Source organism: Dipodomys merriami, unplaced genomic scaffold (assembly GCF_024711535.1).
Source record: "Dipodomys merriami isolate MVZ:Mamm:240054 unplaced genomic scaffold, mDipMer1.0.p SCAF_92, whole genome shotgun sequence".
Taxonomy (NCBI): Eukaryota; Metazoa; Chordata; class Mammalia; order Rodentia; family Heteromyidae; genus Dipodomys; species Dipodomys merriami.
Window position 1 is genome coordinate 512477 of NW_027206535.1, and position 25269 is coordinate 537745.

At 49.0% G+C, this 25269-nt stretch overlaps 2 protein-coding genes and 1 long non-coding RNA gene across 4 annotated transcripts; 2 read left to right on the forward strand and 1 right to left on the reverse strand.

The window, feature by feature from the left end:
• The first annotated feature begins 1195 nt into the window (after window positions 1–1195).
• On the forward strand, window positions 1196–18275 carry LOC138821454 (threonine--tRNA ligase, mitochondrial). 2 transcript variants are annotated; one of them, XM_070013683.1, is made up of 18 exons: window positions 1196–1301; window positions 1569–1765; window positions 2114–2237; window positions 3937–4061; window positions 6138–6255; window positions 6362–6426; window positions 6643–6721; window positions 8911–9057; window positions 9235–9333; window positions 9738–9955; window positions 10851–11013; window positions 11247–11384; window positions 11517–11594; window positions 15280–15380; window positions 15574–15675; window positions 15848–15920; window positions 16378–16492; window positions 17844–18275. In XM_070013683.1, exons 1-18 carry the CDS (start codon window positions 1221–1223, stop codon window positions 17990–17992), a joined length of 2172 nt encoding a protein of 723 aa, XP_069869784.1. In that variant the 5' UTR covers window positions 1196–1220; the 3' UTR covers window positions 17993–18275. The 2 variants fall into 2 exon arrangements, with proteins under 2 accessions (XP_069869784.1, XP_069869785.1); XM_070013684.1 differs by having other exon boundaries at window positions 1196–1292.
• LOC138821455 (uncharacterized) lies at window positions 6250–9012 on the reverse strand. Its single transcript, XR_011370158.1, has 3 exons — window positions 8874–9012; window positions 6556–6754; window positions 6250–6434 (listed from the first exon to the last, which is right to left on the reverse strand). It is a non-coding gene; the product is annotated as an uncharacterized lncRNA (long non-coding RNA).
• Window positions 18276–19155: 880 nt separating the features above from the next.
• LOC138821612 (extracellular matrix protein 1-like) lies at window positions 19156–25041 on the forward strand. Its single transcript, XM_070014044.1, has 10 exons — window positions 19156–19358; window positions 20680–20742; window positions 20831–20932; window positions 21069–21149; window positions 21244–21324; window positions 22103–22431; window positions 22615–22989; window positions 23557–23777; window positions 23961–24048; window positions 24716–25041. The coding sequence occupies exons 1-10, from the start codon at window positions 19289–19291 to the stop codon at window positions 24944–24946; spliced, it is 1641 nt and encodes a 546-aa protein (XP_069870145.1). The 5' UTR covers window positions 19156–19288; the 3' UTR covers window positions 24947–25041.
• Window positions 25042–25269: the final 228 nt, after the last annotated feature.

Here is a 25269-nt window from a genome sequence, read left to right on the forward strand (position 1 = left end):
AAAAAAAATCTTTAAGCACCAAGAGTAGGAAGGGATTCTAAGAAATGACCTGTTCACCCCCAGGCTGGTGGATCACACTTGTAATCCTTGCTGCTGGGTAGGCTGAGATCTGAAGATTGAAGCCAGCCCAGGCAGGAAGTGAGACTCTTATCTCCAATTCCTCATTAACACCAGAACACCGGAAATGGTACTGTGGCTCAAAGTGGTAGAGCACCTCCACTCTTAAGAAGAAGAGTTCAGGGGCAGGCCCTGAGGTCAAGCCGCACACAACGGACAAAACAGACAAAAAAAACCCAAAACAGTTTAGGTTCTTTGTTCCAGCCTTAAAATTGTTATATCCATTTATTACAATGGCTTCTTGTTGATGATGTCTATTATCTTATACCAAGCACTATGCTAGACGATTTACATAAATTTTACTTAGACAATTGAATTACTTTATTTATTTATTTATTTTATTTATTGCCAGTCCTGGGGCTTGAACTCAGGGCCTGGGCACTGTCCCTGAGTTTTTTGTTGTTGTTGTTGTTGTTTAATTCAAGGCTAGTACTCCTCCTCTTGAACCACAGCACCACTTCCAGCTTTTTCTGTTTATGTGGTACTGAGGATTCTAACCCAGGGTTTCATGCATGCTAAGCAAGCACTCTATCACTAAACCACATTCCAAGCATCCATTTATACTTGTTTTGTAGATGGGAAAACAAAATTCAGGTAAATTAAATTATTTACAAAAATTACTTCTTGACAGGTTCAGGGTTTGTTTATATTTGTTTATAAGTCTGGTTCAAAAATCTCTGCTCTTGTTGCCTGCCTGCCCCTGCCTGTCTGCCTGCTTGTCCTAAGGATCATATATTAAAAACATTACGACTAAAGGGAAATTACTATCATTTCTGGTCTGTTTCCTCTCCCTTTATTAAGAATTCTACTTACTCAGCGGCAGGACATCTTACTGCTACTTGGAGCTGTCAGCTGAAATGTGGCGGGTTGGGGGAATTGCAGGTGTGTGTAACAATTTCCATCTTCCGGGCAGCCGGAACTATTCTCGAGGCTGCTTGTGTTGTGTAGGGTGTGCCTTTTGGAGTTCCTCGGAGGGCGTGCCAGACTCGAGTGGCATCTCTGTGGCCAATAGGCGGGGATGTTGTTGATGTGGGAGCCAATTAGGAATCTAGCTGAGGAGAAGCCCCGCTAATCTAAGGGCGCCGGCACCGGTTTGAAGGAACATGGGGTTGTATCGGAGGTGGCGGCCTATCTGGCTCCGGCTCCCGCGATCGCAAGCCTGCGAGTTACACACGGTGCGTGAGGTACCTGAAAGTTCCAAATCGAACCCAACCAAAGCCCAGCGTGTAGGCCCTGGTCCCAATGTCATACTCCTCGCGCCTGCGGTCTCAGATCACGGGAGGAGGCCACCCTAGCCCTCTCCTAGGGCCCTCCCAGGCCTAAGACCCTGTATCACCCAGTCCTCCTAAAAGTCCTGGGATTAGTGGCTCAGGGCACTTAACCATAAATCCACCCCCAATCCGGAGGAGCCGTAGGATGTGTTAAACTTCCTAACGTGTCTTTCCCTTCAGGCATCTGTGCCTTCCCCTCCACATTGGTTGAGCGAGCGATTTGGCCTTTTTGAGGAGCTATGGGCTGCTCAAGTAAAGAGGTTGGCAAATATGGCACAGAACGAGCCCCGGACGATTAAGATTTCACTTCCTGGAGGCCAGAAAGTGGATGCTGTGGCCTGGAATACAACCCCGTATCAACTAGCCCAGCAGATCAGGTATCGGGCCCCCTGTCCCTTGAGTTCCACTGCACCTGACTAGGGAAAGAAAATTTGGTCTGCTTGATTGTATTTTGTCCCCATCAAGGCGTGTATGTGTTGTGTGTGTTTCCCCCTTGAGATATGTATGTATATTAAATTATTTAAATTTTCAGCTTCAGAGTAGTATTGTACATTAAGGGAAAAAATAAGTTTTAATACTCTACCACTGAGCCACCTTCCCAGCCCAAGTTTTAATACTCTAGAAACTCATTTTCCTTTTGAAGATTTAGACTCGCTGGGATACTGGTCTCTCCCCTGTGGGTTGTAACCTTGACTTTTCTTCATTTCCACCCCCTGCTGCGGAAGTTCAACACTGGCTGATACTGCAGTGGCTGCTCAAGTGAACGGTGAACCTTATGATCTGGAGCGGCCCTTGGAGACAGATTCTGATCTCAGATTTCTGACATTTGACTCCCCAGAAGGGAAAGCGGTAAGCTTCTCTGTACAGAGAGTACAAGGGCTAGAAACTAAGATATTTAATCAGGAAATTCTAACATTTATTACTTCCTCCATTTGCAGACTGTATTGACCATCTGACTCTTCCTGGCTAAGCTGTAAACATGATAAAAGTTTCTACTTAGCCTTAGTCTATTAAGCAAACATTATTTGTACTAGTGAAATGGAGTGATACGAAGTTGAAAAAAGTAGAATAATATACCAATTCATCCTTTTCAATTCTTGAACACATACAATATAAGTCATCCATGGCTTATTTATATTCAGTTTTAACATAGTTTCCACACCTGAGCACACAGTGTGCTCTCTACTCTTTGTCCTTTTCTTATTAGCTTGAGTAACTTATTCCTTGTCTGTTAGCATCTTAGAAAAATAGAGTTCTTTTGTCATCTATTGGTAGTAGCCAATCTTAGAAGATTAGCTCTGTCACACTAGATTCCTCCGCTATGAAAAAAGTTCAAACATGGGCTGGGAAGGTGGCTCAGTGGTAGAATGCTTGCCTCGTATGCATAAGACCCTGGGTTCGATTCCTCAGCACCACATAAACAGAAAAAGCCAGAAGTGATGCTGTGGCTCAAGTGGTAGAGTGCTAGCCTTGAGCTAAAGAGCTGAGGAACAGCGCCCAGGCCCAGAGTTCAAGCCTCATGACTGACCAGAAAAAAAAAAAAGTTCAAACAACACTAGAGGATAGCTCATTGTTAAGAGTGCTTGTCTGCCATGTGCAAGGCCTTGGGTTCAGTCCCTAGCACCATAAAAAGAACAAATAAAGCTGACCATTAATGGCTCTCTTCTGTAATCCTGGATTCCCAGGAGGTTGAGATCCAGAGAATCACATTTCAAAGCTAGTCTGGGCAGAGAGGTCCACTAGGCTCCACCTCCAGAAATAGCCAACAGAAAGCAGAGCTGGAGGCATAATTTATTTGGTAGAGCACCAGTTGAGCAAGTAAACCAAGCATGTTTAGGCCCTGACTTTAAACCCCAGTACAAAAAGGGACCAAACATATTTCTAAAGATCTGTTGTTTGAGACAGCATCTCACTATGTAGCCCAAGCTGCCCTCAAACTCAAAATCCTTCTGCTCAGGTACATACCACCATGCCTTGGCTAGGAACCACTAGTAGTATCCTAAGAAACCCTAAAATGTTATAGGAGAACCAAAGAAGACTAGCTAGTCCCCTGCTTCTGTGCTCAAAAGTAGGAAGCAACAAGGACTGATACTAGTGTTCTCCTTCCTTGCTTTTGTTGTTGTTCGTGGGGCTTGAACTCATGGCCTGGCACTGTCCCTGATCTTTTTCACTCAAGGCTAGCACTCAATACATTGAGTTATAGTGCCACTTCCAGTTTTCTGGTGGTTAATAGGAGATAAGAGTTTCACAAGGACTTTTCTGCCCAGGCTGGCTTTGAACTACAATCCTCAGATCTCAGCCTCCTGAGTAGCTAGGATTCTAGGCATAAGCCACTGGTATCTGGCTTCTGTTTGCTTTTCTATCCTCTTCCCTCTGCCTAAGATAAACAAACAAACAAAAAACTTAGTGGTCACCCTTGAAATCTAGGCTTTCCATTTAATCTTAGAACTGGCTCATTAGATTCTTGTGGTTTCCTCAGATTCTCTGAGTGGAGATTCAGGGCTTAAAGGAGAAGTTCCTGAACTCACAAACTCTTCTGTGAACCCAGGTGTTCTGGCACTCTAGCAGCCATGTTCTGGGAGCAGCAGCTGAGCAGTTCCTGGGTGCTATTCTCTGCCGAGGTCCAAGTACAGAGTATGGTTTTTACCATGATTTCTTCCTAGGAAAAGATCGGTGAGTAGTACAGGGAAGAAGGAGAGTGATCCTGGGGTGTCTTCAGAAGCCCTTTTCTGGGCCTTGGGCATATTCAGTTTGGAGGAGAAAGCTACAGAGGGTTTTTCTCTGTGTGTGTGTGTGTGTGTGTGTGCGCGCGCGCGTGCGCGTATGTGTGTGCATGGTGGGCCTAGGACTTGAACTCAGGGCCTGGGTTCTATCCCTGAGCTTTTACTGTTCAAGGCTAGCACTCTATCACTTGAGCCACATCTCTACTTCTGGATCTTTTTTTTTTTTTTTGGTCAGTCATGGGGCTTGAACTCTGGGCCTGGGCGCTGTCCCTTAGCTCTTCAGCTCAAGGCAAGTGCTCTGCCCCTTGAGCCACAGCACCACTTCCAGTTTTCTGGTGCTTTTTTGGAGATAAGAGTCTCACGGACTTTTTTGCCTGGGCTGGCTTTGAACCGTGATCCTCAGATCTCAGCCTCCTGAGTAGCTAGGATTACAGCTGTGAGCCACGGGCACCCAGCTCTACTTCTGGCTTTTTTGGTGGCTAATTGGAGATAAGAGGCTCGTGGACTTTCTTGCCCAAACTAGCTTTGAACTGCAACCCTTTAATCTCTGTCTCTTGATTAGGATTACAGGCATGAGCCATTGGTACCCAGTAAGACCTCTTTAAGGCCCAACTGTAACATTGGTACCAATTTCTTTACTAGGTCATGTTCCTCTTCTAACTCTGCTTGAAATTTATTTAGTCATCATGCATTCTTCTAATATTATTTATTTATTTATTTTTGGTCAGTCATGGGGCTTGAACTCTAGGCCTGGGTACTGTCCCTGAGCTCTTCAGCTCAAGGCTAGCACACTACCACTTGAGCCATAGTGCCACTTCCGGCCTTTTTTTCTGTTTATGTGGTGCTGAGGAATCGAATCCAGGGCCTCATGCATGGGAGGCAAGCACTCTCCTACTCAGCCCTAGATGGCTTCAAACTTTTAATTCTCTCACCTTAAGTCCCAAGTGCAAAATACTGGAATGAAAGGTGTGGGCCATGCACTCAGTTTACGTTGTGTGTGTGTGTTGGTCCTGGGGCTTGAAATCAGGGCCAGGGCTGAACTTTGAGTGCACGTGTGTGTCTATGTGAGTTCTGACACTTGAACTTAGGGCCTGGACACTGTACCTGAGCTTTTTCACTCAAGGCAGTGTTCTACAATTTGAGTCACAGCTTTACTTTTGGCCTTTTGGTCATTAATTGTAGACGAGCATCTGATAGACTTCCCTACCCAATTGGGCTTCAAACCATAATCTTTAGATCTCAGCCTCCTGAGTAGTCAGTATAACAGGCATGAGCCATTAGTCCCAGATCCTGAAATTTTTTTTTTTTTTTGGTCTGGTCGTAGGGCCTGAACTCTGGACCTGGGCGCTGTCCCTCAGCTCTTCAGCTCAAGGCTAGCGCTCTACCACTTGAGCCACAGTGCCACTTCCGGCTTTTTTCTTTTTGCTTATGGGGTGCTGAGGAATTGAACCCAGGGCCTCAGGCATGCAAGGCAAGTGCTCTACCACTGAGCCACTTTCCCAGCCCAGATCCTGAAATTTTTTGCTAAAGGTTAGCACTCTAAGATTAGCACTTATGGCGGTTAAGTGGAGACAAGAATCCCATGGATGAGGCTAGGAAGGTGGCTCAGTGGTAGAGCGCTTGCCTTGCATGCATGAGGCCCTGGGTTCGATTCCTCAGCACTACATAAGAAAAAAGCCGGAAGTGGTGCTGTGGCTCAAGTAGTAGAGTGCTAGTCTTGAGCTGAAGAGCTGAGGGACAGCGCCCAGGCCCAGAGTTCAGGCTCCATGACCGGACCCAAAAAAAAATTAAAAAAAAAAAAAAAATATATATATATATATATATACCCTGTGTTTCATCTCCAGCACTATACCAAAAAGAGAGAGAGAAAGGAAAGGAAGGAAAAACTAAAACTGATTGCCAATTTATCTTTTTTCTCTGGGTTTGTCTGTCTTTACCAGTAGTTCTAGTCTTTTTTTCTTGGAGGGCAGGACTTTACTCTTGTGTTGCCTCTTAGCAGAAATCAAGCACATTCTCCCTTTTCCAGGACAGTCCAGGGCTCAGAGTTGTCTGTTCTGGAGCAGATTTGCCGGGAGATTGCAGCTGCTTCGCAACCCTTCCGGAGGCTGGAGGTATCTCGGGATCAGCTTCAGCAGCTCTTCAAGGTGTGCTGACAGTATCAATTTAGGAGGAAGATGGAGGTGTTAGGGAAAGGATAACTTTCTCTAGAACATCTTTGTAGCTTCACTCTTCTGTTCTGTTTTCTTCCAGGATAACCCCTTTAAGCTCCGCCTGATCCAGGAGAAAGTAGCAGGTCCGACAGCAACAGTGTATGGGTGAGCAACTGTCAAGATTAAGGAAAACAGAATCAGAGACACAGAGAAAAAAAAGCCAGGGAAAAAAAAGGAATTGATTTTGATTAGCTATTTCTCCCTCTGCCTGTAGGACAGTTTCTTCATCTTTACCTGTTTCTGTTAGTTAAATACCCGTGAAGGGGAAAGCTAGACAGTCAAGAATCTGGACATCGCTGACTGACTTCCTCTTTCTCCCAGGTGTGGCATGTTGGTTGATCTTTGCCGGGGCCCCCACCTTCGGCACACTGGACAGATCGGAGGGCTGAAGCTTCTAACGGTCAGTTGTGAGAGTGAAGTTAGATGGATGCTGCTGTTTTCATAGGAGAAAGCAAGAGAGTATGAAGCTGATTCTTTCTCCTAGCTCTTCTCTGCTCTCATGGCTAAGGAGAGAATCCAGAAGGATAGAGACTTATCCCCACATTCTAAAGTCTCCTAGTATGATAGCAGATAATGGACACCCTGCCAAAGCCCTGAAGTCATTTTTTTTTTTGTTGTTGGTCATGGGACTTGAACTCTGGGCATGGGCACTGTCCTTCAGCTCTTCAGCTCAAGGCTAGCACTCTACCACTTGAGCCACAGCACCACTTCAGGCCTTCTCTGCTTATGTGGTGCTAAGGAATCGAACCCAGGGCCTCATGCATATGAGGCAAGCACTCTACCACTGAGCCTCCTTCCCAGCCCCCCTGAAGTCCATTTGAATTCCCTAGTCTTACATCTTTATTAAGGGAGATGATCAGAGTAGATAGAGTCTTGGAAGAAAGATGGAGCAGACTAATTAGGATCATACAGGAAATGACATAGAACAGGCTAGATAGGATCATATAGGGACGGCATCTGTAGAGAGGGAATATGGTCCAAGAAGATAGATAAATACCATCTTGACCAGCACCAGAAGAATACTCTAAAACACAGTCATGCCTTCAGTGAAAATACATCATGAAAACAAAGGAGGAGGCTGCAATGCTTGGTAAGAAATGTATGCATTATCCTGCCCATGTAATTGTAGCCCCTCTGTACAGTATGTTCTCAAATAAAATAAAATAATATTAAAATATAAAAAAAAAAAAGAAAATACATCATGAAGCTGTGTGCTGCTGGCTCAGGCCTGTAATCCTAGCTACTCAGGAGGCTGACATCTGAGGATTGTGGTCCGAAGCTAGCCAGGGCAAAAAAGTCCATGAGATGTCTCCAATTAACCACCAGAAGACCAGAAATGGCACTGTAGCTCGAAGTGGTAGAGTGCTAGCTGTGAGTGAAAAAGCTCAAGGACAATGTCCAGGCCCTGAGTTCAAGCTACACATGGACAAAAAGAAAAGAAAAGAAGGAAGGAAGCTTGAAGGAAGGAAGGAACAGAAGAAGGAAGAAAGAGACTAGGAATGTGGCTTAGTGGGAGAGTGCTTGCCTAGCATGCATGAAGTCCTGGCTTCAATTCCTCACCACCACCTAAACAGAAAAGGCTGGGAATGGTGCTGTGGCTCAAGTGGTAGAGTGCTAGCCTTGAGCAAGAAGAATCTCAGGGACAATGCCCAGGCCCTGAGTTCAAGCCCCAGGACTAGCAAAAAAAAATAGCAGTAGACAATGGCTTATGTACAGCATAAAGCCCTCCATGGAAAACCTGGCCATCTACTTAACCCACTCTGCCACTAATGTGCTACATGGCTTTGGGTAAATCTTGACTATTTTTCTTTTTCTTTCTTTTTTTTTTTTTTGGTCGGTTGTGGGGCTTGAACTCTGGGCCTGGGCGCTGTCCCTCAGCTCTTCAGCTCAAGGCGAGCGCTCTACCACTTGAGCTATAGCGCCACTTCCGGTTTTCTGGTGGTTTATTGGAGATAGGAGTCTCACAGCCTTTCCTGCCCGGGCTGGCTTTGAACTGTGATCCTCAGATCTCAGCCTCCTGAGTAGCTAGGATTATAGGTGTGAGCCACCAGCGCCCGGCTTTGACTATTTTTCCACCTATAAAGTGAAACCAACTAATGTAGTAGCAATATTTAAGGAATAGGACTAAAAAATACAGTACTAGTATTGTTGTTTTAAAAAAGCATAACAGCTTTTGTGTTTCATGTGGCTATGAACAGAATGTGGTGTGGAAAGGTGTCCTTACTGAAGTTCTATGGGACCTTGGTAAGGGATAGATATATAGACTGCCATTTGACCAGAATTGAGTTACCCCTCTAAGCAGTCATTGATTAGACAGTAATAGAAGAAAGTATAGGGATGCTGATACGACAGTGAGACTGGGGAGAAAAAAAGATCACTGGTTAAGATTAGGCCTGAGTCAGATAAAACTAAGGCTAAATGTGGCCAGGACAATCCAGAAGACGCAGCTGCCAGCCTCGGGTAGGCGATAGGATGGGATTGTCATCAAGGAACATTCTTGTGATGGCTTCCATCAAGAAAGACCTACAAGGCTAGAGAGAAAGGTCACCTACTTTCAGTCCTCCTCATGTTCCCTCTGTCCTGTCACAGAACTCAGCCTCCTTGTGGAGATCCTCAGGGGCTTCTGAGATACTGCAGAGAGTGTCAGGCATTTCCTTTCCCACAGCAGAGCTGCTAAGGGACTGGGAAACACAAAAGGAAGAAGCATTGTTGCGGGACCACAGGCGCATTAGCAAGGTACAGAACTTGGGAACCATGGCGGGTATGGAGAAAAGAGAGGTGGTGGAGGGAGGAAGGAATCTGATTGTGAAGTTAGAGCCAATCTAGTCAAACAGATTGAACAACCCTGTCATTCATTTCTTCTGCTTTTAAAGCCTTTTCCTCCTTGAGTGATAGTTGGCATTCTGTTCCCAGGAGCAGGAGCTCTTCTTCTTCCATGAACTGAGCCCTGGGAGCTGCTTCTTCCTGCCAAGAGGAACAAGGGTGTATAATGCTCTAGTGGCTTTTATTAGGGTAAGAGGCACCTAAGTCCGTGGGGGAAGACTAGGGGTACGCTAAACCAAGGAGTTTGAGGTAAAAAGAGGATTGAGCCAGACATAGTGATTCATGCCTGCAATCCTAGCCTTGTGTGAGCTAGGGCAGGAAGAGTGTGAATTTGAGGCCAGCCTGAGCTACAACAATGAAACCCTGTTTTAGTATTAAGAGTATAACCATAAACATTGTAAAATGCTGTTGACTTTGGTAAGGCAGTACAGTTGTGTGTTCTGTAGTTAGGGGAGACTATAGAGAATGGGACTTGCTACATAATAGCTTGTTGGTTATCAGTATAGTCTGAGACCCCAGGAAAATTACCCAGCTGCTTCCCTGCTTCATCTCCTTGCGTTTCACTGACCTCCCTTCTATATCCTCCTCACCAGGCTGAATATGCCCGCCGTGGGTTCTCAGAAGTGAGAACTCCTACACTGTTCTCTACAAAACTCTGGCAACTATCAGGCCACTGGGAGCATTACAAGGAAGACATGTTCACCCTGCAGCCCCCAAGCACAAACAAGGCTGCCAGTGCCCAGAGTGGCCACTCTGCCAGGCCTCCCATAGACACACTTGCACTCAAGCCCATGAACTGCCCTGCACACTGGTGAGCTGGGAGCGAAGAGGCCTGGATGAGTCTTCCTGGGACTTGGGTTGCTAAACGTAAAATAACAGAAAGAGGGCTGGGAAGGTGGCTCAGTGGTAGAGCACTTGCCTTGCATGCTCGAGGCCCTGGGTTCTATTCCTCAGCACCACATAAGCAAAAAGAAAAACTGGAAGTGGCGCTGTGGCTCAAGTGGTATAGCGCTAGCCTTGAGCTGAAGAGCTGAGGGACAGCGCCCAGGCCCAGAGTTCAGGCCCCACGACCGGATTAAAAATAAATAAATAAATAACAGAAAGAATAGGACATCTAATGTGAGCCTTGAATCTGCCTTGACGCTAACGTTGGTAAAATCATGCCACCTCTTGGCTCTCTGTCCCCTTTTAAGTAACATCAAGGCTCAGTGTCCATCATAAAACAGAGGCCAGTAAATGATAATTAGTTTTTTTTGTTTTTTTGTTTTTTTTTATCGATTATGGGGCTTGAACTCTGGGCCTAGGGGCTGTCCCTCAGCTCTTCAGCTCATGGTGAGCACTCTACCCCTTGAACCACAGCACTTCCAGTTTTCTGGTGGTTATTTGGAGATAAGACTCTCAAGGACTTTCTGTCTGAGCTGGCTTTGAACCGGGATCCGCAGATCTCAGCCTCCTGAGTAGCTAGGATTACAGGTGTGAGCCACTGGCACCCTGCAGTGATAATTATTTCTGGATAACTAAGAGATTGACTTTTGGACCAGACACCAATCAGTCTGTGATGGGTGAGCATGACAAGACATATATGTGTATGTTAAGATGGAAAGGGTGCTAGCTGACAGTGCAGAGAAATAGCCAGACTTGGGGGAGAAGCATTTTTTAGGGCTAGTTCTCCCTGTAGCCCTAACCCTTCCCCACCCCAACCTCAGCCTGATGTTCGCCCACCGGCCCAGATCTTGGCGGGAGCTGCCCATTCGCCTGGCTGACTTTGGAGTCCTGCATCGAGCAGAAGCCTCTGGCAGCCTGGGAGGGCTGACCCGGCTGTGGCGCTTCCAGCAGGATGATGCGCATATCTTCTGTGCACCAGATCAGGTTGCCCTTCCCCAGCTCCCCCAAAACATGTCTTGAACACTTGTCATGCTCTCTGCGTACCTTGGACTACCCTGATACTCATTTTCTTTCTGTCTACTACCAAATGTGTCCACTCTCTGCTCCCAACTTTCTTCTGCTTCCTCTCTAATTTTGCCCTGTCTTGCTCAAACTACCATTACCTCAGGTGTCTGGCTAGCTCATAACCTACCTCTACCCCTATTTCCTGCCTCTAGCTGGAAGCAGAAATCCAAGGCTGCCTTGATTTCCTCCGTTCTGTGTATCAAGTCCTTGGCTTCTCCTTCCGCCTGGCGTTATCCACCCGGCCATCTGGCTTCCTAGGGGAGCCCAGCCTTTGGGAGCAGGCTGAACAGGTGAGCAGGAGTCAGGAAGCAGAGGCACATAAACTACTCTCCAGTGGAAGGTGAGGGGGGGGCGGGCCTATGGGATTGGAGGGGTGTCTTACTGGTGAATTTTCGGGTGCTGAGAGTTCATTTCCTCTACAGATCCTTCAGCGGGCCTTGGAGGAATTTGGAGAACCCTGGGACCTGAACCCTGGAGATGGTGCCTTCTATGGGCCTAAGGTAAACTTCTAGGGATCTTGCTTAGAGGGTTTTTAGTTGTTGTTGTTTTGTTGTTGTTTTTTTTTGTCGGTTGTGGGGCTTGAACTTTGGGCCTGGGCACTGTCCCTCAGCTCTTCAGTTCAAGGTTAGCGCTCTACTACTTGAGCCACAAGGCCACTTCTGGCTTTTTCTGTTTATGTGGTGCTGAGGAATCAAACCCAGGGCCTCATGCATGTGAGGCAAGCACTCTACCACTGAGCTACCTTCCCAGCCCCTTGCTTAGAGTTGTATTTTGTTTTGCCAGTCCAGGGGTGTGGGTACTGTCCCTGGGCTTCTTTTGCTCAAGGCTAGCAGTCTACCACTTGAGCCACAGTGTCACTTCCAGCTTTTTCTGTTATGTGGTACTGAGAAATTGAACCCAGGCCTTCATGTATGCTAGGTAGGCACTCTACCCCTAAGCCACATTCCCAGCCTCTTTGCTTAGAGTTTTGTTGATACAGATTTTGTTTTGTTTTCTTAAACATTTAGTGACATCAAGAAATTTTCATGCCAGGAGCCAATGGCTCATGCCTGTAATCTTGGATACTCAGGAAGCTGATTTCTGAGGATCGCAATTCAAAGGCAGCTAGGGTAGGAAAAATATAACACTCTTGTTTCCAGTTAACCAGCAAAAACCTAGAAGTAGAAGCTGTGACAGTGCCCAGGCCAGGCACAAACAAAGGAGGACTTGGGACAGAGCTTAGTGATAGAGTGTATGATAGCATGTGCAAGGCCCTAGGTGTGAGCCCCAGCCTGAGTGTATATACTGGGATGTAGCCCAGGGGTAGAGCACTTGCTTAGCATAATTAGGGCCTTGGGCTTAATACCCTAATAACAAGATGGTAGAGGGGGAAAGTAAGGAAAATGTATCTTATTGACTTCATCAATAGTACAAGGCAAATATTTTTATGTTACTAAGACAAAAAAATTCAGAAAGGCTAAACAATGTGTTCAAGTCAGTGTTCAAGTATGTATTACATTAAATCAATCTTAGGGGCTGGAAAGGTGGCTCAGTGGTAGAATGCTTGCCTTGCATGCATGAGGCCCTCGGTTCGATTCCTCAGCACCACATAAGCAGAAAAAGCCGGAAGTGGCACTGTGGCTCAAGTGGTAGAGTGCTAGCCTTGCTTGAGATGAAGAGCTTAGGAACAGTGCCCAGGCCCAGAGTTCAAGCCCATGACCCACAAAAAAACAAACAAACAAAAAAAACAAATCAATCTAATAAATAGTTTGCTGATAGCACTAATGGCTAATGGCTCACACCTACAATTCTAGCTACTTAGGAGTCTGAGATCTAAGGCTTGCAACTCAAAGCCAGTTTGGGCAGACAAATCTGAGACTCTTATTTCCAAATATCCAGCAAATGAACCTACTGTAGAGGTGGTAGAACATAAGTCATTAAGCAGAAATAACGTTGAGTGAGAACATGAGGCCCAGAGTTCAAGCCCCAGTATCTACTACCATACAAATACAAAAAAAAAAAAAAAGTTTACTAAGATACCGTGTTTTTGTTTGTGTTTTTTTTTTTTTTTTGCCAGTCCTGGGGCTTGAACTCAGGGCCTGGGCACTGTCCCTGAGCTTCTTTTGCCCAGGGCTAACACTCTACCACTTGAGCCACAGCACCACTCTGGCCTTTTCTGTTTATGTGGTGCTGAAGAATCAAACTCAGGGTTTCATGGATGTTAAGCAGGCACTCCTAACCCTAAGCTACATTCCCAGCCCTGAGGTATGGTTTTTTAGAAAGCAAAATAGAATCAGGTGCCAGTGTCTGACACCTGTAATCCTGGCTACTCAGGAGGCTGAGATCTGAGGATCATGATTTGAAGCCAGCCCAGGTAGGAAAGTCTATGAGACTTTTATCTCCAGTTAACTGCCAAAATACCAGAAGTGGAGATGTGGCCCTGGTAGTAGTGAGATAACTGTGAGCAAAAAAAAACTCAGTGATGCCGGGCGCTGGTGGCTCACGCCTGTAATCCTAGCTACTTAGGAGGCTGAGATCTGAGGATCATGGTTCAAAGCCAGCCCGGGCAGGAGAGACCGTGAGACTCCTATCTCCAATAAAACCACCAGAAAACCGGAAGTGGCGCTGTAGCTCAAGTGGTAGAGCGCTCGCCTTGAGCTGAAGAGCTGAGGGACAGCGCCCAGGCCCAGAGTTCAAGCCCCACGACCGACAAAAAAAAACAAAAAAAAACAAAAAAAAAACTCAGTGATGACACTCAGTTCAAGCCCTAGGACCAGAAAAAAAAAAAGCAAGATAGAGGGAAAAGCTTGGAAATTCTTGAGGAGTATGTCAGAGAGCTGACTAGGACAAAGGATGGCTGGCAGCAGCAAAGGATCAATTGAATCTTGAAACCGTGACTTCCATGGTGACATCAGTCTCTGATTTTGCATCCATGTGGTATGTGACATGTTGGGCAGCTCTGAGCAGTTCTTCTACAGGGCAAGGAGATAGTAGGATGTGGTACCTACAGGGTGGGGCTAAGCCTTAAGACAGTGACAGACAAACAATAGAAAATGTTACAACTGAGTAGGAAAGATACAAGGCAAAGGTTCCTATGGGTCACAAGGAAAAAGAAGGAAACTGAGTTGAAGAACCAGTAATAGGAGTCAGTCACTGGGGCTTGAACTGGCTTGAACTCAGGGTCTGGGTGCTATCCCTGAGCTCTTTTGCTCAAGGCTAGAACTCTACCACTTTGAGCCACAGTTCTACTTCTGCTTTTTTGTTTTTGTTTTTTGCTGGTTGTGGGGCCTGAACTCTGGGCCTGGGCACTGTCCCTCAGCTCTTCAGCTCAAGGCTACCGCTCTACCTCTTGAGCCATAGCGCTACTTCCAGTTTTCTGAGTGGTTTATTGGAGATAAGAATCTCATGGACTTTGCTGCCCTGGTTGGCTTTGAATGGTGATCCTCAGATCTTAGCTTCCTGAGTAGCCAGGATTACAGGCATGAGTCTTGGTGCCCAGCTTTTAGTGTTTTATTGGAGATATGAGTCTCATGGACTTTTCTGCCCAAGCTATCTTCAAACCATGATACTCATATCTCAGCCTCCTGAGTAGCTAGGATTACAGGCATGAGCCATCAGTGCCTAGCAGGAGTCATTGTCAGCTGGAAGAACAAGAGACAACAATCACATTAGGTGTTTGATGACTGTGTCAGAGGTGGAACTGATGGATAAGATGACAGTACAAGGGGCTGGGAAGGTAGCTCAGTGGTAGAGCGCTTGCCTTGCATGCATGAGGCCCTGGGTTCAATTCCTCAGCACCACATAAGCAGAAGAAGCTGGAAGTGGCACTGTGGCTCAAGTGGTAGAGCGCTAGCCTAGAGCTGAAGAGCTGAGCGACAGTGCCCAGGCCCAGCGTTTAGGCCCCACGACTGACCAAAAAAAAAGAAAAAAAGATATGGCCATATTGTGAGTAGGAGTGAAGATATCTGAGATGAGGAGCTCAGGGAATTGAGGCAAGGATGCCATCCCCTAACATCCTGATCTAACATGGTTGTTAGGTGGAGAGAGCCACTGAGACCCCGTGCCAGAGTGAATGAATCAGATTGGAGTAGAAAGGTGAATGACTGCACGTAGCGTGGCGCACACGTGGGTAGAAGCGTTTGCTGAGGGAGCTGATGGAACTGCTGGTTCTTGGTTTCTCTCATTGCCCCCATCTCTACCCTCCAGATTGATGTGCGCCTCCACGATGCCCTCGGTCGCCCCCATCAGTGTGGGACCATCCAGCTCGACTTCCAACTACCCCTGAGATTCGGCCTCCAGTACAAGGGGTACCAAACCATGCCCTACGCTGGCCCCCTTTCCCTTGACAGCCCATGAATAGGAGGACTCCCCTTCCTTTGATCCTAAAACCAGAGCCACATCCTCCACACGCATACCCTGCTTACAATGAGTATTTCCTCAAAACTGGAAGATGATTTGGGTTTGTGACGCTTCCATTCCATCCACCTGTTTCCTCCCAAGGCAGGCAGGGGCCCCAGAGCGTCCAGTCCTCATCCACCGGGCAGTGCTTGGTTCTGTGGAAAGGCTGTTGGGAGTGCTGGCAGAAAGCTGTGGGGGGAGATGGTGAGTCCTCTTACACTGGATTTCTGTTCTGGCCCTGGAACTAAGTAGTTCACGCTCCAGGTCCAGTCCCTCTTCATATCCCAGCTTGTTTTCTTCCCAGTTCTGCTTCCTCTAGGCACATATCTGGCGAGAGCCAGCACGAATAATTTGCCACACTGTTCACTCTCACCAGGCCACTGTGGCTGTCCCCGTTCCAAGTGGTGGTCATCCCTGTGGGGCCAGAGCAAGAGGCGTATGCCAGACAGGTGAGGAGCTGGGGACAGATGGGCTTCCTGTTGTTCCACAGTGGGAAGTGTGGAGCCCAGCTCTGCGTAGGAAGAGGCTGTACAGGGCAGTGGGAAGAGCATTGCCCTTGGAGCCTCAAGACTGAGCTTGAGCTTAAAAATCTGCGACTGCTCTCTGCCTGATAGAGCTGTGTGACACGGTGAATACTGCCAACAGAGCCCTTGGTAAAAAGTGGGCTTGACTGAATGTTAGTTTATTTTTCTGGAGCAGCTGGTTGGGTGGAGTTGTGCAGGCAATGTCCAGCGAAAGAAGAATGGAGGCAGGCAAAGTCGATGTGGTGTGGAGGTGGCCGCAGTGTATAGATGAGGAGGAGAGTGTGTGAGAGCCTGAGAGCACTGGGGGGGGGCGCTGAGGATGAGTGCTATTGATCCCGATTCCTCCATGAGTCACTTCCTAGTCACCCAACCCGTGTCCCAGGTACAGCAGAGTCTTCAGGCCGCAGGACTAGCCGGTGATCTGGACGCAGACTGTGGAATGACCCTTAGCCGGCGGGTCCGCCGGGCCCAGCTTACTCACTACAATTTTCAGTTTGGTAAGAGAGTGGGTTAACTCAGGACTTCAGAGCCCTGGGATCTAGTGTTTTTGTTTGTTTGGGTTTTTTTTTTCTTTCTATTAAGTTTATTAAGTTTGCTTATGTGTTTATGTAGATTAATTGGGGCTCATTTCCTGAGCTGGGTAGGAGCCTGACTTAGTTGCCCTCTTAAGTTCCTTTAAACTGCTCCTCACACAACCACTAGGTCCCTCAGAACAGTTTTATTCTAATTAACCCCACTCTAAGGTGGTTCTGATAGGGTGATTACCCAAGCAAGCATTGGAGAGAAAGGGACAAGAAGGGTTAACAGGCATTAACCGAACTCAGGTAGCTCCTGTAGCTCATATCTCTAATCCTAGCACTCAGGAGGTAGAAGCAGGAGAAGCACAGGTTCTAAGCCAGCCTGAGCTTTATAGTGCAGCCCTGTCTCAGAAAACTAAGGGCTAGGGATGTGTATAGCTCAGTAGTAGATGCTCGACTAGTGTGTGCAAGGCCCTGGGTTAGCCTATAGCTCCAAACAAAACAAAAGTGGAAAAAATAACAAGGCCTTCCTAATTTTAGCCTTGTTTATTTCATCCCTAGAGATGAGGAGAAAGACCACAAGGAAAATAGTCTAGCACTGCCTTTTTTTTGTCGGTCTTGGGGCTTGAACTTGGCCTGGGCGCTATTCCTCAGCTAGTGCTCTACCACTTGAGCCACAGCACCACTTCCGGTTTTCTGCTAGTTTATTGGAGAGAAGAGTCTCACAGACATTCCTGCCCAGGCTGGCTTTGGACCGTGATCCTTAGATCTCAGCCTCCTGAGTAGCTAGGATTACAGGCACTAGCACTGCCTTTCTTCTGCTTTTTTCACCCTCCAGAGTTGAGTGTTCTTGAAGGCTAGGAGCAGAAACACCCCAAGCAAATTACCTGCTTCTGTAGTAGTGCATATCCCCCATACTGCCAGGATTCTAGCAAGCTACCCCTCGGTGCCATGGCTGGCACTACTTTCTTCCCTTTCCTCCAACATCCCACCCACCCCTCCACCCCATTCATGTGTACAAGTTATCGTTGTGTCTTCCAAATGTGTTTGTTTTTCTCCAAATGACCCTAGTGTCTGACCCCTGGGCTTGTGACCAGAAGTGATAAGGCCGGAGATGGGAGCCTGGGCCAATTCCTTATCTCCTCAGGATGGGCAGTGAACTGAACTGCAAAGCAGGCACAGCTAAATATATACTTCGTTAAACCATATCATGTTCTCTCCCACCCTTCCTAGGGATTTAAGTCCCCTAAGGTCCTGCAAAGCAAAAGAAATATCCCCAGTGGATGAACTTGTCTTGACATTCCCAAACCTTCCTTCCTCTTTCTTGCAGTAGTTGGCCAGAAAGAGCAGAGTAAAAGAACAGTGAACATACGGACTCGCGATAATAGGCGACTCGGGGAGCGGGACTTGACTGAGGCTGTGCAGAGGTTGCTGGAGCTGCAGAACACAAGGGTCCCTAATGCTGAAGACCTTTTTTGAGCCTTTGTATGCAGATGAAGCAGAAACCCATTAGCTTCCCTCCCACAGGAGATCCTGATTCCTTACAACTGCCAATCTCTGCTCCCTTGAATAATGGACTTGGTTAGGGGCTCCACAGAGGGAGGGAAGCCATACTACTTGGATGTGGGGAGAATGAAATGAAGGCAAAAAATAAACTTGAAGTTGGAGTTGTGTCTCAGAGTAGATCACCTGCTTAACAAGTGTGAAGTCCTGAGTTCAAACCCCAGTACTGCTGTAAATAAACACAACTCGAGCTCCTGGATATGAGTCTTCATTTCTGACTTCTAGAGAAGGGTAAAAGAGGGGCTGGGAAGGTGGCTCAGTGGTAGAGCGCTTGCCTTGCATGCATGAGGCCCTGGGTTCAATTCCTCAGCACCACATAAGCAAAAAGAAAAAAGCCGGAAGTGGCGCTGTGGCTCAAGTGGTAAAGCGCTAGCCTGGAGCTGAAGAGCTGAGGGATAGCGCCCAGGCCCAGAGATCAGGCCCCACAATCAGACCCAAAAAAAAAAAAAAAAAAAAGGGTGAAAGAAAGTTCCACTTTGTCTTCCTCTTTTTTTTTTTTTTTTTTGCCGGCCATGGGGCCTGAACTCTGGGTCTGGGCGCTGTCCCTCAGCTCTTCAGCTCAAGGCGAGCGCTCTACCACTGGAGCCACAGCGCCACTTCCAGCTTTTTCTGTTTATGTGGTGCTGAGGAATCAAACCCAGGGCCTCATGCTTGCAAGGCATGCACTCTACCGCTGAGCCACCTTCCCAGCCCCTTGTCTTCCTCTTTTGTCCCAGAGTTGGGGGAAAGGGACAGCAGTCCTTTTACTAGTTGGGGGGGGGCACTTCAGGCAGCTGTCCTTTTTCTCCACCCCCAATTCAGTTGCTTCTAAGATCCCTTCTCCACAAAGGCAGCATGTAAGTCGAGAAACTAAGGCCAAACTTAGGGCTCAAGTGTCCCATGCTCCATGAATCTCTGAATCAGTTTCCCCTGGGTTATGTGAGTGCTCCCCTCCCATCACCTCCATTCTTCTCAAGCCTCTGAGCAGGCTTCAGGATGAGTTTGGGAGGAGTGGCTGCCAGAGGAGGAGCAGCTGGGACTGAGTCACGGCAGGAAGCTGAGGAGGGCGGGAGATAACACCAGACAGCTTATAAAGGGAGACAGCTGCCCAGAAAATTCCAACAGCAGTAGCAGTAACCAGAGGAACAGGCTTCCAGCAGCCCAGACCTTCAAATCCAGATCTGCCTGAGACAACCCGGCTTCTGGGTGGCGGCGACCAGTTCCTACCCCAGGATGGGGACCATATCCAGAGCAGCCTTGGTTTTTGCCTGCTTGGCTCTTTCTTCTGCCACCTCTGAAGGAGGTGAGTAGGGGTGGGGTCGGCCCTGGGGAAGGGACCTGGCTCTGGACAGCTCATCCGCAGCAGGGTGGTTTGCCCTTCCTTTTCTGAGCAGTCCATGGTATGCTTGGGGCACTGCTGCCTTTAACCAGGGAGGCAGAAGCAGGAGAGGGGCTCCTGGAGATTGCTAGTAAAGGAACACAACGTCAGAGTCAGGTAGACAACAGAGGGTAGGTGAAATCAGAGTAAGGGTCAGTGCCTGAGCAAATCTATATGGCGGGGGCTATGAAGCAGGTAAGAAGGGAGAAAGGATCTACACAGGACACTAAACTGAGCTGCTGACCCAGGGATCCGTAACTGACTCCTTGGTTAGAGGAAGAGTCAGGGTAAATCCACCCGCAGACTTTTCTACCTGGCACTTACATACTACCTGCTTTGATCCCTAACCAAATGGAATTCCAGCAGAGAGGATTGTTAAAAGATGTAAATAGATCAAATCCATTTCTGGTGGAATTCTGTCGTTGTCCCTCCCAGTTCTTAGTCTTGGGCCTGTGGATCAGCTGTAATTGATTCCTGTCTGACTCAGTCCCTCAAGTCCTAAGTTGAGACCCAAACCAAGGAAGAGCTAAGACTACAGGGAAGTGCTTAAGCTGCCTGGGCCCCTCCCCAGAAGATCTAATGATGTATAAAGGCCTAGAAGGCTAGGTAGGGAAGAGGATGTGCATAGGTGAGCTCCCCACTACCTGTTCCAAGTCAGACTTCCTCCAAAAGATAGACAAGCACCACAGTGAGCCCTAGGTGGAGCACAGCCATAAGCCCTGAGGGAGAGACACTGAAAGAGAAAATTAGGGACTCCCTTCTCAAGTCTTACTTGTCATATTCCTTTTAGGCTCAACCTCTGAGCCAGGTAGAGGTGAGGCCATCAAAATATCACAGATTTTCTCAGGACCCAGTCAGTGTAGGTGTGTTTGTGGAGGAGATTATTGGATGCAGGGAAGGTGCCATACTTAAGTGGCTTGCATGTCTTAATCTTCTTTCCACACTTAGTCCCTTGTTCAAAATTGCCCCTGACAGCTAGGAGTCTCAAGCCTGTAATCCTAGCTATACAGGAAGCTGAGATCTGAGGATCCCAGTTCAAAGTCAGCCTGGGCAGGAAAGTCTATGAAACTCTTATCTCCAATTAACCATCAAAAAGCTGGAAGTGGAACTGTGGCTCAAGACCACTTGAATGCCAACCTTGAGTGAAACACCTAAAGGACACCACCCAGGCCCTGAGTTCAAGTCCTAGAACTGGGACCAAACCACAACAAAAACCCTGCCTCTCACCTGCGTGTCTTCCCTCCAGGCCTTAGGACTCCAGAAAAGCAGGAGGTGAGACCAGAGCGCCTCACTCACAACCTTCAAGAAGGTAAGAGTTTGGGGGAGCAATCAAGGAATAGGGAGTCAAAGAGGAGGAGCTGTGGGCTCTGACTCTACCCCCCCCCACTTGCTTCTAGTTGGCTATGCAGCACCCCCTTCCCCACCCCGGACCCGAAGCTTCTCTGTGTATCAACCTGACACCATTGAGTATGACCTTCCCTTTGAGGAACAGCATGAAGGTAAGGCCCCCACCAGCCCTGCTCAGCCCCCCCTCCAGGTCTCTAACCACTCTGCTTCCTGCTCTTCTCCTAGAGAGGAGAGAGGAAGCCTCACCTCTCCTATAGCCTGGCTGCTCACACTCTCCTCCTTCTATAGTACAGCCCCTTCTCTCGCCAAAAGCCATCCCTGTGCAGAAGGAAGTGCTGGCCCCGCCCCAAATCCCTGTTGAAAAGAAAGGTGAGCTTGAGCCACTCCCGGCCTCCATCCCTCGGGGCCGTGTTGATGCCGGTCTTGATCTTCACTCCTGTGTGTGCTCACGTCTGTCTTGCAGCAGGCTCCCGTTTCTCTCAGGAAGCAATTTCCCCCCAAGAAGAGCTGCCCCCTCCCCAAAGCTCTACTGAACAGAAGGAAAGTAAGTAACTACCCCCCTACCCCCGGCCCCTTACTCCACAGACTCACCCCAGAGCTGGCTTTGGAAGCAAACAAGATGGTAGGTTCGGTCACTTAGTCGTGTAAGAGTAAAGGAGTTGTTTACTCTCTTCATGCATACAACTGAGAAAACAGAGCCTGCTGGATAAATGATGTGATTGAATGACATATAATAACCCCCTGCTGAGTTCCTCTTTGTGGATGGCAACCAGTCAGGTTCCTGTTTCCTTTGTCTTGTTTTGCTTTGTTTTTGACACCAGACATAGCCCAGGCTGCTCTCAAACTTTTGATCCTCCTGCCTCAGCCTCCCTGGGGCTGAGATCATAGGCTTGCACAACCACGCCTGGCTGATTCCTATTTTCTAGAGATGCCAATCCTAAAGTGAGTTTTGCTCACACATTTCTACCCCAGTAGACCCACCTCCCCCACCTCAGGAGATCTCCCAATCCAAACAGAGACACGGTGAGTGGCACATTGATGTCCCTCCCCCTGCATGAGCATCTAGGACCCTGAAGGCAGGAGCCTTGGGACGTAGCTCAGGGAGCAAAGATTTGAGAGGAAGGATGGTTGTAGGGGTAAAACCTTTCAGGCTTCCATTTTCTTCCTTTTAGTCAGTTATTCCAAAAATAAGCACAGATTCCTTTCTTCCCCAATTCCCTGATGTCCTCCCAATCCTTTCGCCTCAAATTCTTCCAATCATGCCCGCTCTCTTGGCTAGCCTTTGTCTGTCCCTCCCTCCCATTCTGTGTTCCTCATTCTAGAAAGGCCAGCTCCCCTCATGAGCCAGAGCCCTCCGGAAGAATCTCCATCCTGGAATCCGGCGGAGCACTGCCCGCCGCCGGCTCGCTCTCGGGGCGGCTGGGCCCACCGGCTGGACGGCTTCCCGCCGGGGCGGCCTTCCTCCGACAATCTGAAGCAGATCTGCCTTCCCGAGCGCCAGCACGTGGTGTACGGGCCCTGGAACCTGCCGCAGACCGGCTTCTCCCACCTCAGTCGCCAGGGCCAGGCCCTCAACCTGCTGGAGACCGGCTATGCCCGCTGCTGCCGCTGCCGCAGCCGCGGAAACCGCCTGGACTGTGCGCAGCTCGTGGTAAGGGTTAGGCGTGAGGCCGGCGGGGCCTTGAACCCCGGGCCTACCGCCAGCCTCCCCAGGCTGCCCAAAGCGTAGAGAACAGCACTGGCGTTTGCTCCCTGCCATCCAAGCGACCCTGGGGGGTGGGGGGAGCGGGGACCCCGGGGCTTGCTGGCTGACCCGCACCCCCTCTCGCTCTAGTGGGAGGACACAATGACCCGATTCTGTGAGGCCGAGTTCTCGGTCAAGACGCGACCCCACGGGTGCTGCAAAAAGCAGGGGGAGGCGCGCTTCTCCTGCTTCCAGGAGGAGGCGCCTCGGCCGCACTACCAGCCCCGGGCCTGCCCCAGCCAGCAGCCCGGCATGGCCTCGGGCCCCGAGGTGCCGTTCCCCCCCGCGATGCCCACCCTGGATAACCTCAAGAACATCTGCCACCTGAGACGCTTCCGCGCCCTGCCCCGCCACCTGCCGGCCACCGACCGCCTCCACAGACAGCTGCAGGCGCTGCTGCGGCTCGAGGGCGACTTCCAGCGCTGCTGCCGCCGGGGCAGCAACCACACCTGTGTGTGGAAGGCTGTAAGTGGCCACGCCGCCCACCCCACCGGCCCGCCCGCCTGCTGCCCGGCTCCAGCCCACCGTGCCAGCCCGGCCACCCGTGCGCTTCCCACCCGGAGCATGTTCGTCTGCTTGTGATTGTCCGTCCACCCGTTGTGTCCATCTGTCATCCGAATCTGTTCCGTCTCGAGCCTTCATGCTACAGTCCTGGCTTCGTCCACCTGTGACCCCCACACGCGCACCCCCGGCTACCAGCCAGCCAGCTCTGGCCCCTCATCTCCGCCTCTCCTCCTGCTGGGCCAGCTCCTCTCCCATGAGCGACAGGGCGCCTCCTCTGTGCTCCCTCCCCTGAGGCTTCCCACGTGTCCATTGCTGCCTCCCTGCCCTCTAGGTCTTCTTCCTCCCATATGAGCCCCTGGGGCTTAAGACCCTCATTTCATAGCTGGGGGTGATAAGAAAGTAGATGGTGAGGAGAGAAGGAGACAAGTAGCTAGGTTTCTGACTCTCTCTCTCTCTCTCTCTCTCTCTCTCTCTCTCTCTCTCTCTCCCTCTGTCTGTCTGTCTGTCTGTCTCCCTGCTCCCCCACAGTGGGAAGACACTCTGGATAAGTACTGTGACCAGGAGCAGGCTATAAAGACCCATCCCCACTCGTGTTGCCACTACCCTCCTAGCCCTGCCCGTGATGAGTGTTTTGCCCGTCGGGCTCCCTACCCCAACTATGACCGGGACATCTTGACCCTTGACCTTAGCCGAGTTACCCCCAACCTCATGGGCCATCTCTGTGGAAACCAAAGAGCTATCAGCAAACAGTGAGTCTTGCCCCGATCTTCCCGCCCTCTTGCCCCGATCTTCCCGCCCTCTTGCCTCCCAGAAGTGTCCCTCCTGGGTGCCCTTGGACAGAGCGCATACAGACCATAAGTGGGTCTTGCAGTACCAGTTAAATGCCATGGCTGTAAAGACCCTGACCTCTACCTTTCTCTCATCAACCATAGCAAACAGATTCCTGGGCTGATCCAGAACATGACTGCCCGCTGCTGTGACCTGCCGTTTCCAGAACAGGCCTGCTGTGCTGAGGAAGAGGTGTGTGGGGAAGGGGGATGCAAGGAAGCAGAGAGAGAAAGCTAGAAGTGAAGGCTATCAGTGTGTGTGTGTGTGTGTGTGTGTGTGTGTGAGAGAGAGAGAGAGAGAGAGTCCTGGAGCTTGAACCCAGGGTGCTGTCCCTGAACTTTTTTGCTCAAGGCTAACACTCTACCTTTTGACCATTTGAGCCAGAGCTCTACTTCCAGCAGTTGGATGGTTAATTGGAGATAAGAGTCTCACAGACTTTCCTGCCTGGGTTTGCTTTGAACTGCGATCCTCAGCTCTCAGCCTCAAGTAGCTAGGATTACAGACATGCGCTGCCAATACCCAGCCTGCCTCTTCTCTTTACTATCTCAAAGCAGCCCACTAGTAAGGAGGACTAGTGGGAGAGATCTTCTTCTTGGTTCCTGAAGTCTTGCTTCCTGACCTGGCCTGTTCCCCATTCCTAAGCTCCTATTATAGCTTCTCTAGGCCTCAGACATCTGGCATCTCCAGATGTGCACATCTGTCAGTCACAAGGAATCTAGCTATGTGAAGCAGCCTTGCACTATCTCTGGGCCCCAGGAAGAGATCCCAGAGGAGAGCAGTAGCTGACAGAAGAATGACTCTGAGCATCCCACCTCCCCTGTACCTTATCATCATTCCTGATCCTTACTCTTCTCTTCAGAAATTTGCCTTTGTCGATGATCTGTGTGGTCCCCGACGGAACTTCTGGAAAGATACTGCCCTTTGCTGTGACCTGACTCCTGGGGATGAACAGACCAACTGCTTCAACATCAATTATCTGAGGAATGTGGCTCTAGTGGCTGGGGACAGTGGGGATGCCGCACACCAGGGGGAGCAGAGCCCAACTCGGGGAACAAATAGCAGCCCCACCCCTGGGTCCAAGGAAGAATGAGTCAGCTCAGAGCCTTGGAGGATCAGATGGGGGGGAACCCCACCCCGCTCCACCCTCCCTGAACACTCATTACAATAAACACCTCTTGGATTTGGCGTCTTCATTGTCTGTAACATACAAACACACCCTCCTAAGCCTGCTTGGATTTCCTTCAATGACTGATCCACTACCTTGCCCCTACTGACTGAGCAGAAGACGTTCCACAGGCTGGGGTAGGACCAATGCTAACTGGCTTATCTTTACCACTTGTCATCTTGACCTTATGTATTTGAAAAGGATACCACTTTGTTAACCAGCTGTCAAAGATATAGTTCATGTCCCTG

Bases quoted from the DNA above. Each gene is read 5' to 3' on its own strand.
- LOC138821454 (XM_070013683.1), top strand. From the start codon at position 1,221: ATGGGGTTGTATCGGAGGTGGCGGCCTATCTGGCTCCGGCTCCCGCGA. The intron at 11,595-15,279 runs GTAAACTTCTAG...TCTACCCTCCAG, and splicing joins GTGCCTTCTATGGGCCTAAG to ATTGATGTGCGCCTCCACGA. The intron at 15,381-15,573 runs GTACCAAACCAT...TTTCCTCCCAAG, and splicing joins TTCGGCCTCCAGTACAAGGG to GCAGGCAGGGGCCCCAGAGC.
- LOC138821612 (XM_070014044.1), top strand. From the start codon at position 19,289: ATGGGGACCATATCCAGAGCAGCCTTGGTTTTTGCCTGCTTGGCTCTT. The intron at 20,743-20,830 runs GTAAGAGTTTGG...ACTTGCTTCTAG, and splicing joins CACTCACAACCTTCAAGAAG to TTGGCTATGCAGCACCCCCT. The intron at 22,432-22,614 runs GTAAGGGTTAGG...CTCTCGCTCTAG, and splicing joins TGGACTGTGCGCAGCTCGTG to TGGGAGGACACAATGACCCG.